Source organism: Hemitrygon akajei, chromosome 6, assembly GCF_048418815.1.
Source record: "Hemitrygon akajei chromosome 6, sHemAka1.3, whole genome shotgun sequence".
Taxonomy (NCBI): Eukaryota; Metazoa; Chordata; class Chondrichthyes; order Myliobatiformes; family Dasyatidae; genus Hemitrygon; species Hemitrygon akajei.
Genome location: NC_133129.1, coordinates 161,914,041 through 161,928,136, shown reverse-complemented (window position 1 = coordinate 161,928,136; position 14,096 = coordinate 161,914,041). Strand labels below are relative to the sequence as shown.

The following is a 14,096-nucleotide window of genomic DNA, read 5'->3' as shown; positions in this document are numbered from 1 at the left end:
TTCCCCGGAAAGGAGCTCCAAATCCAACAGACAAAACAAGACCAAAAACTAAAGCTACAAGACCTGCACAAAACCACATAGTTACAACATATAGTTACAACAGTGCAAACAATAGCATAATTGATTAAAAAAAAAGACTATAGGCACAGTAAAAATAGTCCAAGGATGTTAAAGGACTATAAGTTCAAAAGAAATCACCACACAGTTTCCACAAGTCCCCAGGGTCCCGACAGACTCGCCATCCCACGCCGGTGGCAGAAGGGAATAACCCCACTATGGACTTCCACGGCACCGCCCGACTCAGCCTCGCAGACGCAGCAGACAACGAAAGCTCTGAGTGTTCATAAAAGTGATTATGATATTGGTCTGTATTGTGGTCTGAGAATGTGAAGGGGGCAGGGAGAGGGGAATCATAGTTGGGAAAATGGAAAGGGGGAGGGGGAGGGAAGGGAGCAGGAAAGCGCCAGGGAGATATTTTATAATGACCAATAAATCATTTGTTTGGAATCAAATGGCCTAGCCTGGTGTCTCAGGGCTCAGTATTGTCTGCACCTGCACCAATCCCCGGCCCTGGCACTGCCTCTCTGCCACCTGTCCCACAGTGCTCCAACATCCTTTGTTCCCACCAGATTTACAAACTCACTCTCTGTTCCACGTTGACGAATACAGTGCTGTCCAAACGTCTTAAACACCCCTGCTATATATATGACTTAGATGTGAAATCAAGGTGCAAGCCCCCCAAAACTTCCTGTTTGTGTGGATGCTGCATAATTTGTTACCCTGTTTCAAATAAGGACTATGAAATAACAGATAGTATACTGCATACAATGAAACAATAGAGCTTTATAATTCTTAATTTGACTAAAGGGTTAGTTAAGAAAAAGGCCCATTTTATTGGAACAGTCTAATGTACACAAGTTGGAGCTCACGGTTTCCCCTTCACCGATCCTCTTTCAATCTCCCCAAGCTTCATCGAATCTTGGCCCCGTTCCAGGTCAAGTCCTGTGACCTCTTCTCTCCAGCGTATTCTCCCTTCATCTCTCCCACCGAACCTAAGACCCAGCTCACACCGGTGTCAGGCACACAACACGAGAAACACATTGGACGGCTCACATTCCAAAGCACCATAACCCAAACTCTGCTTCTGCAGAAAGACCATTACATTAGCCGTGAAACCTTTTGCAGGGTGTTACATATGTAACGTGCTTTCATTGTAAATACCTTTACTTGCTGGGCCCAGGGCAGGTCCTCCAGTGAGGACTGTCTCACAGACCTCTGGTTTCCTCCTCCTGAAGTCAATAATTAGCTCCTTGGTGACATTGAGTAAGAGATAGTTATTGTTGTGGCACCACTAGGCTGTATTTTCAATCTCCCTCCATCCAATATGCTGATTCATCACCACCTTTGATTCGGCCTACAACAGTGGTGTCTCCAGCACTGAGTATGGCATTGGAGCTAATCTTAGCCACATAGTCATAAGTGTAAAGCAGGTAGAGCAGGGGGCAAAGCACAAAACCTTGTGGTGCTCCTGTGCTGATGGAGATTGTAGAGGACATGTTCTTGCCAAACTGAACTGACTGTAGTCTGCAAGTGAGAAAATCAAGGATCCAATTGCACAGGGAGGTATTGAGACCAAGGTCTTGGAGTTTATTGATTAGTTTTGAAGGGAGGATGGTATTGAATGCCGAGCCGTAGTTGATAAGAAGCATCCTGATGTATGCCTCGAATATCTTTGCCATCCAGATATTCCAGGGTGGAGTGAAGAGACATTGAGATGGCATGTGCTTTGGGCCTGTGGTCCAGTAGGCAAATTGATGCCATGTTTCATCACCAACCTCTCAAAACACTTCATCATTGTGTATGTAAGTACTACTGGACAATTGTCATTGTGGCAGGTTAGCTCATTCATTTCTATGACTATCTCACCAGAATTTCTTCCAACCCAGCATTCTGTTCTTCCTGTTCACTGATCTCAGTTGTTTCTGTTGTGATGAAGTGACTGTCCAGAGTCTTTAAATGTCCTGCTTCATTAACCATGTCTTTCCCTCTTCCATAGTTCACATAACTACGAACGGCACATCCACAATTTCCCACACTTTTACTATCATTCCTTCTCCCAACTGGACATGGATAATCTCACCTTCCATCCAGCAGTCTTCACGTGCACCCAATCATCCTCGATAGTTTCTGCCACCTCCAATGCATCTCCACCACCAGACACATCTTCTCCTTCCCTCACCTTCAGCATTCAGAATAAATCAGGTACTTCACTATACCCTGGTCCACTCTTTCAACTTCAACCCAATGGTGGATTGGACAGCTGAGGGGAAGCAAATGGTTTTTAACTTCACCCTTCCCATCATGCACATGCAGACAGTCCTACCATGTGAAGCAAGTAGTTCAGTTGATCTTTCAGTAGAGAAATCAAATACAGATTGGGTGAGTAATTTCCAGAATATCTGAGTTCATTCCACAAGAATGACCCTGAGCATCCTTAATTCTCTACCTCACTCCCACTCTGACTTCTCTATCTTATTCTGCTACATTGTTCTAGTGATACACAACATAAGCTTGAAACGCTGAAGCTTGCAGGATTTAGTTTTGAATTTAATATCTTTTGGCAACCTCTCCTTCTTCTCTTCATAGATGAGTCTACATTTTTCTTTTAATTTCATTCATTTCCCTTTTCTGTTTATTATCACCAAGTAATTATCACCTGGATATGTGCACACCCACCCCCTTCTCCTGCAATGAAACATATTTGTTTCGTCAGTTTTTCAGGTCTCAGAAGAATCCTTGACCCAATACATCAGTTTTATTCTCTTCTTGATCATACTGCTTGACTTGATGAGTGCTTTTTGCATTTTCTGTTTCACTTTACATTCCAGCTACTGCAGCTATTTTTCAATCCTATATAATTTCTGGATTGAGTAGCCAGGATACCTACCTCACATTTGTATAATCTCTTCCAAGAATCTTGGTTTGGTTATAACCTTGCCCTCATGAAAAGTAGTCATTATTCTATATTTAGTATGATGGAAAGTACCTGTGAAGTGGAAGTTGCAATGAAAATATTAACATTACCCAGTCATGAAAAACAATATGCTACCCACAGAGCAATGTCTGAGTTTGACGTGGGGAGGAAGGAGTAATGGGAACTCTAGGGAGGAAGAGAGAATTGCAAAGACTACCAATCTGCTCCTCGATGAGTTAAGCAATACTGTTTGAGCCTCTTCTGAAAGGGAATAGTTCTGTTATTAAAATCTTGAAAATGAAATCATATTTTGGATATTACTAGACAGCAAAAAGTCTCACCATTTTCTTCTTCAAATTAAATTTCTTATCATTTGGCTGAAGATAATGATTGTTTTATTACCAGTTTTAGTGCACTTTGTAGTATGTTACAGTAATTTGTGTAGTAAATGTAATACCCCCCACTTTGTCAATAAATGTTTGATCTAAAACTTTATACTGTTTGGCATTAAAACTTGAATTTTATCCTAATTCACCATGTTAGAGGTGTTGAGTTTTCACTCCGTATTTTCTCTTACTAGGATCATTTATTTCCTTCTCCATTACAAATGAAAGGCATTATATTCGACCTCAAAGACTTCAATCTTATGCAATTTCCTTTACCTTTGAATTACTGGTGCATTTTCTTTATTTTGCATACCAATAAATATTGGAAAAACTGCCTGTGAATTTGCACAGATTTCCAATGTTATAACTGTGTAATGTCTTCAGGACCATTCGCTTATGAAAGCACCTGAAGATTGCATATTTTATGCTTTTAAGCAGAAACTAAACCTTGAAAGTAAGCCTCTGTACTTAAAATTAAAATTGGTTCCTTTGATGAAGGAATCAGAGCCAATGCTGTGTTGCCAAAGATATGCTATTTTAGAAATTACATCAATTAACATTCAATTTTATATTCAATTGTGCAAAAATACTGTGCTAACATGCATTTCTTGATTAAAATTGCATCCTTACAAAAATAGATTAGGCTCTTTCATGTTCTATTTTACTGCTCCTGATACTTATGTGACATCAGGTACAGATTTGACAATGTCACCCATTTATGTAGAACCGCTTTCCTCCCTTACCAGTTGGAGCTCAATTGAAACTTCATGGAATAGTCTCAATGCAATTGGACCACATTGGCACTACCTTGTTCATAAAATTACTATTCAAAGGACTCTTTGCTGATATTGGGAGACATTGCAAGTAGCTCAGGCATCTTCTTAGCCATAAAACTGCATTTCATAGAATAAATGCTTTGAGAGGCTGGTAAAGGATTACATCTGCAACTTGCTACCACCCAAACTAGACCCTGTACAATTTGCCTACCAACACAACCGATGGACAGATGATGCAATAGGCACTAATCTACACACTGTCCTTATACATCTGGAGAAGAAGGGTGCTTATGTGAGAATACTGTTCTTGGACTACAGTTCAGCATTCAACATCATAGTTCTGTCCAGGTTTGACAAGAAGCTCAGAGGCCTCGGCCTTGACCCAGCTTTGTGGAGCTGGATTCTGGACTACCTGTCAGATCACCAGTAGGTTGTGAGAGTGGGCTCCCTCACTTGCAGCCCTCTGACTCGCAATACAGAAGCCCCTCAGGGCTGTATACTGAGTCCCCTCCTTTACTCCCTGTATACCCATGACTGTATCACCACCCACAGCTCCAATCTACTAATTAAATTTGTTGATGACACTACATTGATTGGCCCTATCTCAAACAATAACGAGGTGGCCTACAGGGAAGAAGTCATCTCTCTGACACAGTGGTGTCAAGAAAACAACCTCTCCCTCAATGTCGCAAAAACAAAGGAGCCCATTGTGGATTACAGGAGGAATAGAGACGGCCTAACCCCTATTGACATCAATGGATCTTGGGTTGAGAGGGTGAACAGCTTCAAGTTCTTCGGCATCCACATCACCAGGACCTCAAGTGGTCCATACAAATCAGCTGTGTGGTGAAAAAGGCACAACAGCACCTCTTTCACCTCAGACAGTTGAAGCAGTTTGGTGTGGGCCCCCAGACCCTAAGAACTTTCTACAGGGGCACAACTGAGAGCATCCTGACTGGCTGCATCACTGCCTTGTATGGGAACTGTACCTCCCTTAATCGCAGGACTCTGCAGAGAGTGGTGCAGACAGCCCAGCACATCTGTAGTTGTGAACTTCCCATGATTCAGGACACTTACAAGGACAGGTGTGTAAAAAGGGCCTGTAGGATCATTCCCAACCACAATCCATTCCAGCTGTTACTATCCAGGAAGTGATTCCGCAGCATAAATGCCAGGACGGACCAACAGGCTCCGGGGCAGGACAGCTTCTTCCACCAGGCCATCAGACTGATGAACTCACGCTGATTTGAGTGTACTCTATATTACATTGACTGTTTTATTTATTATAAATTGCTAGGATTCCACATTGCACATTTAGATGGAGACGTAACGAAGATTTTTACTCCTCATGTATGTGAAGGATGTAAGAAATAAAGTCAGTTCAATTCAATTCAAGAAATAAATTGTACTGGGGATCTTTTGTCTTCACAACCATGTTCGTGTATCAAAGTATTACCATTTCTAGATTTATCCTGAACTGATTTGATTTCAAATTCTTTTATTTCAGATCTACTGACAGTAATGGAATACCATTCCTTACTTCAGCTTATTTGCCATGACTTTCCAATGGATCTTGCCCAGAAAGCAGCAAGGTAATGTGCAATTTAACAAACCATTCTGATGCCATATTCTTTGAATTTAGAAGCTCTGTAAAATGCTGGTTTTGTGTAGGAGGTAGCATTCTGCAAAATAATATTTCTTAGAATAAGTGGTATCAATATTCTGTGGTTTTCTAAACAATTTGATAATTCATTGTTCAATAAGCCTAGAAAAACAATGTGTTCAATTGATAAGTAGCTTTTGTTTTCATTTCCCAAAGATTTTTTAATGCAAGTAGAATTGTACTTGTATTGTGAAGACCATCCTGTTAACTATTTTGTAATTAATTGTGAGGCTGCTTGACTTCATGACCATTTTACAGATCGTGTGAAAGGGATGAAAAAAAGGATCTAGTGCTTTCTTGGCATACATGAAGAAAAAACTCTTCTCAGGCTTCCAGCTGGGTACAGGTTTTGATTTTAAGGTTAAAATCAATACCAGTACCCAGCTGGAAACCTGTGAAGAGTTTATTTAGGGCAAAAAAAATTGTAATTGTCAATTTACATTTCCATGCTCTTTCAGTATTTAAATACCACATTTTACATTATTAATGTTTTTATGTATTTCATTGCTGAAGGAGTAAAATTAGTGTTCATTGAATGTGCTTTGAATACTGGACATTTATAATTTGATTTATTAAATGTGAATTAATTGTTCATTGAATTTTTTAAAATATTGAAAGCAATTAAAGCTTAGCTGATCTATCTTCATAGCTACAATTTTCTAAATCTAGTAATGGCTTTGTAAAATTCCTTCACTTCATCACTAGTGTAATAACATCTTTTTTGTAATGTGCAGACTGTAATTATAGGCTGTACATAAGTTGTGGCCAAACTAATGCCAGAGTTACCTCCCTGTTGTTATATTCTATGCTCTAGGTAATGAATGTAATGGTGTAAGAACACCTATGAACCGTGACCCTTTGTTTCCTGCTACTAAGCTAATTTTGGATCAGTTTACTGCCTTCTTTTGCGACCAATGGAAATTTACCTTTTTGATCAATCTTCTCAAAAACTTGCCAAAATCTGTGTAAGCTACTTCAAGCATACTTCTTTCAATGACCTTCAGTGTTACCACCTCACAGAAATCAATCAGCTTTGTCAGGCATGATCTTTCCTTAATCCATACTGACTCTCTTTGATTAATCTGTGCCTTTATAAATGAAGGTTTAATGGCCCCTTACAATGGATTCCAATAAGGTGCCCGCCACCAATGTTAAACGAACTGGCCTCTAATTATTTGATTTATCTTTTCTTCAATTTTAAACATTGTGTATTATTAGCAATCCTCCAGTTTTCTGACAGCATTTCCGTTTCCAAAGAGAACCAAAAGCAACTACTGTACTTTTCTTTGCTTCTTTTAACAGCCTGAGAAATATGTCATCCAGGCCGGGTAATTAATCAGTTTTCAAAGACAATACATCCCTTAATGTTCCTACCTTTGCTATGATTACCCAATCAAATATCTCACAGCATTGCTGTCACCTACCTGTCTTTGTGAATATAATTGCAAAATATTCATGAAGCACCTTAACCACATTCTCCACCTCAACACGCAAGATATCTTTTTGTCCCTAATAGCCTTTATTATTTCCTTTGTTATTTCTTTGATAAAAACATTCTGTTATTATTTGTTATCCTTGATAAAACATCTATGGATTTTCTTAGATTTTACTTACCAAAATTATTTCAGGCCTTTTTTTTCTCCTCATCTTCTAACTCTACTCCTACACTTTTCATTCTCTTCCAGGTTTCTTGGTGGCTTAAGCTCTCAGTGTCTGTCATCAATTTCCTTCTTCTGTCTCATCTGGTGAGAAGGAAACTACATTTTGCAATCTCATTCATTTTCTTTGTGGGAATATGCTTACCCAAATTTCACGAATCTTCTTGAATGGTTTCCATTGCAATGAAACTGTCTTACCTTCAAGTTGTTTTAACCTATGGCTAAATAAAATAAATTATGTGCTTAAGAGTGTATAATCTGTTTCTTAGGCATGGTTTCCAAGTGCCTATCACCTGAGGTTGATAGTTAAAGCTCAACTGCAAGTATGATGCATTTAGTCACAAATAATTTAACTACATCTTCCTACAATGAAAAACTACTTGGAGTCATATATCAAAGAAAAGGGCCCTTTGGTCCAGTTCCTTCAGGCTAATCGTTTTTCCCAGTGGGCTAGATCTGTCTACTTGCATTCGGCCCACAGCCCAGTAAAGCTCTGTACTTTTTGAGATGGTTTTCGATGGTTTTCAATTAAGCATGAGTTTCTTCATGATATTTTTCAGTTCAATTTGGGTGCAAGAATTTAGATAACTGCTTGGATTAAAGTGTAGATTTATTTCAAATATTTAAACTCTAATTCTCTAATTGAAAACATCATAGCAAGGTTTTATCCAACTTTTCAGAGATTTAATAAAAAAAATCATCAATCTAAAATATTAAGCCACACACAGAATGCTGGAGGAACAGAGCAAGTGACATTAAATGTACATTTGAAACCTTTGAAGTCAGCAGCATTTATGGGGGGAATTAGTTTTCGACATTCTGGGTCTCCTGTTGAAGGGTCTTGACCCAAAGTGGTGATTGCTTATTCCCTTCCTTAGATGCTGCCTGACATGTTGACTCACTCCAGCATTCAGTGTGTGTTGCTCAAAATTTCCAACGTCTGTAGAATCTTTTAAATCTAACGTAGTAACTTTATTTCTCATTCTACAGAATCTGTCTGACCTGCTGAATATTTCCTGCCTATTCTGTTTTTTTATTTCAGATGCCTTTTTCTGTACCATTTTATTTGGTCTGAGTTAATCTTTTTTGTTCAGTTTTAGCTGTTTAGCTGTTGTTTTTTTTCTAATTTGTATATGGTGAATATAATTTTGTAATATTGTTTTGATATCATTCATAATATACAAACAGGATCAATTATTGTACTGTCTTTAAAAAATAACCAAATGAGATCATATGTTACAATATGCTTTAAAGAGTGTGGATGACAAACTCTTTCAACAGCCTACAGACATAGGTATGTGGGTATTCTGCACTGATAATTACTCAAAAACACTCTATAGAAACCTTATAATTATGGTTTTGAAATTAGATTATTTTCCAACCAATATTATGTTCAATAAGGAAAAATAGCCACTTTATTTCCAGATATACAATGCATCAATGTATCTTTAGAGTTAATTAGACAAGAATATTCCTTTGAAGAACTCACTGGTAGGAATTCCATGTAATATAAATCTGGTCATATTTATCTTTGAGAAAATGAAAGATTTCTTGAAGATTCATTCTAAAATGAGTTTTATGTTGTTTGATTTAGTTATAGCTGCTTAGCTGTATCTGTAGTTTAGTCTGAATTATTTATCTTTCACAATGCTCCTCCGATCTCACCGCACCTGGATTCACTCCCTCTCAATAACCATATCCAAATGTACACAATGAATCATCATTGTTCCAAATTAACTCCAAGTTAATTAGTTTCCAATATTTCATTTGAATTTTCTCATATCATCTCCTTGTTGGTCTGCGTGTATGACATTTCAATTCAATCGCTGCCCTGATGTGGCTCTCTTCCTTCAGTCTTTCTCCTTGGTGGTTAACTTCTCATCAGCCACTGAAAGGACCGTCCACTTTCTGTAACCTGGCAGCTCAAACCCCCTACACTGGCCTTTTACTCATCACCTCTGTGTAATTTCTCCTCTCCTGCCAGTTCCATAATGGCCTTCTTGCAAACTGTGATAGAGAGGTAATTTGTGAAGTGATGTGGCAGCATTGAACGGAGGTGATGTGCCTTAATTTGGCAACATTGAACAAGCCTAACATCAAGGACCTGTAATGAAACTGAAGTCATTGGAAATAAATCAGAAAACTCTTCACTGTCTAGAATCATACCACACTTAAAGGTCACCAATCTCAGCACATCACCGGTAGGGCTCTTCATTGCAGTACACCCTATCCTCGTTATATGCGGGGGATATGTTCCTCGCAGTCCGCGCATAATGTGAATAATTATTTAAATGGAGAAAATAGGGATGCATTCCAGAGGACTTTCTAAATATGTTTTATCTGTAATTCTATCAAGCCAAGTCACTTTTTATTGTTATTTTGACCATAACTGCTGGTACAGTACATAGTAAAAATGAGACAACATTTTTTCAGGACCATGGTGTTACATGACAAGGTACAAAAACTAGACTGAACTACATAAAAACAACCCAGGAAAAAAAAACTACTCTAGACTACAGACCTACCCAGGACTGCATAAAATGCACAAAACAGTGCAGGCATTACAATAAATAATAAACAGGACAATAGGGCAATAAGGTGTCAGTACAGGCTCTGGGTATTGAGGAGTCTGATAGCTTGGGGGAAGAAACTGTTACATAGTCTGGTCATGACAGCCCGAATTCTTCGGTGCCTTTTCCCAGACGACAGGAGGGAGAAGAGCTTGTATGAGGGGTGCATGGGGTCCTTCATAATGCTGTTTGCTTTGTGGATGTAGAGTGTAGTGTAAATGTCCGTAATGGCAGGAAAAGAGACCCTGATGATCTTCTCAGCTGATCTTACTATCCGCTGCAGGGTCTTGTGATCTGAGATGGTGCAATTCCCGAACCAGGCAGTGATGCAGCTGCTCAGGATGCTCTCAATACAACCCCCGTAGAATGTGATGAGGATGGGGGATGGGAGATGGACTTTCCTCAGCCTTCACAGAAAGTAGAGACGCTGCTGGGCTTTCTTTGCTATGGAACTGGTGTTGAGGGACCAGGTGAGATTCTCCGCCAAGTGAACACCAAGAAATTTGGTGCTGTTAACAATCTCTACCAATGAGCCATCGATGTTCAGCAGGGAGTGGTTTCTCCGTGCCCTCCTGAAGTCAACAACCATCTCTTTTGTTTTGTTCACATTCAGAGACAGGTTGTTGGTTCTGCACCAGTCCGTTAGCCGTTGCACCTCCTCTCTGTAAGCTGACTCGTCGTTCTTGCTGATGAGACCCACCACGGTCGTGTTATCGGCAAAGTTGATGATGTGGTTCGAGTTGTGTGTTGCAGCACAGTTGTGGGTCAGCTGAGTGAACAGCAGTGGACAGAGCACACAGCCCTGGGAAGCCCCCGTGCTTAGTGTGATGGTGTTGGAGATGTTGCTCCCGATCCGGATGACTGAGATCTCCCAGTCAGGAAGTCTAGGATCCAGTTGCAGAGGGAGGTGTTCAGGCCCAGTAGGCTCAGCTTTCTAATCAGTTTCTGATGGATGATTGTGTTGAATGCTGAACTGAAGTCTATGAACAGCATTTTTGTCCAGGTCAGTTAGGGCCAGGTGGAGGGTGATGGCAATGGTGTCATCTGTTGAGCGGTTGGGATGGTACGCAAACTGCAGGAGGTCCAGTGGGGGGGGGGGGGGCAGCAGGGTCTTGATGTGCCTCATGACGAGCCTCTCGAAACACTTCATGATGATGGATGTGAGTGCAACTGGATGGTAGTCATTTAGGCAGGACACTGAAGACTTCTTCGGCATGGGGACGATGGTGGTGGCCTTGAAGCACGTTGGAATGGTGGCGCTGCTCAGGGAGATGTTGACTATGTCAGTGAGAACATCTGCTAGCTGGTCTGCACATCCTCTGAGCACTCTACCAGGAATGTTGTCTGGTCCAGCAGCCTTCCGTGGGTTAACCCTGCACAGGGTTCTTCTCACATAGGCCATGGTGAGACACAGCACCTGGTCATTCGCAGGAGGGGTGGACTTCATCGCCGCCATGTCATTTTCTGCCTCAAAATGGGCGTAGAAGTTATTCAGCGCATCTGGGAGGGGGGCATCAACCGCACAGTCAGGTGATGTTGTCCTGTAATTCACATTTTCATACCAATACGAGGCAACATTTGTATTGTATTTCATCAATTTAAGGTAATAGTCAATGTAATAAATCATAGAAAGGTAACACACTAGTGTGTACAGTATGCACCAACAGTGGCAGGTGTGTTCGCTCAGGGAGATGAGTGGTTGTTGTGGTGTTGGGAAGCTTTAGATGGATGAGGTGGATGGTTGTGGTCGTTTCGATCATATCAAGCACAGTAAGGGGTGAAGGAAGTCTCATGGAACTCTTAGAACTGCTGGCAGCAGGAGATGACACCAGTTTGAAGAAAGTGGTGAGGGTTGTTTGCTTGGCAGCATTTTGTTTTTCAGCATAAATTTGCTTGTAGGGAAGAAGGGTTGACGGCAAGGAATGAGTGAAATGCTGACTCCGTTCTAAACTTGGGTCCATGTCCAAGTGTTTGTGCCAAGTGTTCCGACTTCCACCATTCCCTCACCAGGTAAACTCCTGGGATTTTCAAAATCGCCTGTTGCTTGCAGCATCTGAGAGATAATTCGCTGTAAAAAAAAAACGTTTTGAATGTGAATCACACCTTGGTCGAGTGGTTGAATCAGTGATGTTGTGTTAGGCGGCAGGATACGCACTGTTATGTTAGGATGAATGCTGTCTAAATGTTTAGGATGGACTGGCACATTGTCAAGCAGCATAAGAACTTTAAAGGCAAGATTCTGTTCCCGGCAGTAGCGTCCCGGAGCTGTGTTACCTTCACCTGATGCCGCGCTGTTTATAATTTCCAACTCTTTTTTAAGTGTTAAAGCGATTCTCTGCCACTCAGCTGATGGCCCGGGACATGACATCGGACACTTAGGAGGCATAGTTAACTATCTCAAGCACAAAATCACTGCACCGTACGTAAAACCAACAAAAGTTCAAGAGCTCAAGATCACACATCCACACCTTGCCAAAACCAATGTGAGACTGGCGGGAGTGAGATTGTGAGGTGCGTGCACCTGACTTATATTGGCGGGAAAGCGGTGCTTTTCGTCCCAACGGTGAGACTGCAAGGCGTGCGCATGTGACCTGTATTGGCGGAAAAGCAGTGCTACTTGAATAACTGTGAGTTTTGGATGTATATAAGGAGACGTTGGTAGAGCAAACACGAGGAAATCTGCAGATGCTGGAAATTCAAACAACACACACAAAATGCTGGTGGAACACAGCAGGCCAGGCAGCATTTTTAAGGAGAAGCACTGTTGATGTTTCGGGCCGAGACCCTTCGTCAGTTGCAGAAGGAGGTGTTCAGGCCCAATAGACGTTGGTAGAAATAGGTTCCTCGCATAACTGTGAATCCGCATTGTCTGAAGACGCATATTGCAAGGATAGGGTGTATCTTAATCCTAGCTATATCACCTGCATCATGCGTGATTTTAGCTCAATCATAAAGTTAAAAATAGGAATGATGTTAAAGATTGAATGTTGTTTGCTTCCATTTCCAACTCCTCTGATGAAGAACAGCCCACGCCTGCAGGCAAATGACATTTGGACAACATTTAGTTTGATTTGATGTGACAAATCTTACTTGTATCACAGAAGTGCCAAACAATAACGAGTCTTCACAAAAAATAAGGACAATTTACAGTACTGTGGTGAAGTTCTAGGCACACATACATATATGCTATACATACATAGCTAGGGTGCCCAGGACTTTTGCCCAGTACTGTAGTAATTTTATGTATTGCACTGTACTGCTGCCATTTAAAAAAAAAAACAAATTTCATGACATATGTGAGTGATGATAAACCCGATTCTGATATGGGTCTCTATTGTGGACTGAGAGTGGGAAGGGAGCAGGGTGAGAAGAATCATGCTTGGGAAAAAGGGAAGGGAGATGGGGTGAACTGGGAAGCACCAGAGAGACATTCTATAATGATAATTAAACCAATTCATTTAGAATCAAATAACCTTGCCTGGTGTCTCAGGGCTGGGTGTGTCTGCACCCATGCCACCCACTGCCCCTTGGCACTCCTCTGCCAGCTGACTGACACCCCTCCCACAGCGCTTCACCTTCGCCGTTTCCAACATCTTTTGCTCTCACCAGATTTACAAACTTGCTCTCGCTCCATGTGGACAAATACGGTACTCTGGAAAATGTCTTAGGCACCCTAGCTATATAAGAGGGGTAATTGATAAGTTCGTGGCCTAAGGTAGAAGGAGTCAATTTCAGAAAACCTAGCACATTTATTTTTCAACATAATCCTCTCCTATATGTACACACTTAGTCCAGCAGTCATGGAGCATACAGATCCCTCTTTGTAGAAGTGGTCCACAGCAGAGCTGATTGATAAGTTTGTGGCCTAAGGTAGAAGGAGATGAGTTATACCGCTCTTGTTACGTGCACGTGCACATTCTAAAAGGTTCTCAATTTAACAAATGAGCAACATTTTAATAATAGACAATAGACAGTAGGTGCAGGAGTTGGCCACTCAGCCCTTCTAGCCAGCACCGCCATTCACTGTGATCATGGCTGATCATACACAATCAGTATCCCGTTCCTGCCC

The 14,096-nt window shown here is 41.0% G+C and overlaps 1 protein-coding gene across 3 annotated transcripts in view; it reads left to right on the top strand.

Annotated features, from left to right (window-relative positions):
* Positions 1-14,096, top strand: part of cstpp1 (centriolar satellite-associated tubulin polyglutamylase complex regulator 1) — a 298,064-nt gene that overhangs the window by 195,064 nt on the left and 88,904 nt on the right. For all 3 annotated transcript variants that reach the window (XM_073049674.1, XM_073049675.1, XM_073049676.1), the window contains one exon: positions 5,644-5,728. In XM_073049674.1, the coding sequence (XP_072905775.1) occupies positions 5,644-5,728 (85 nt within the window). The remainder of the gene's footprint in view (positions 1-5,643; positions 5,729-14,096) is intronic.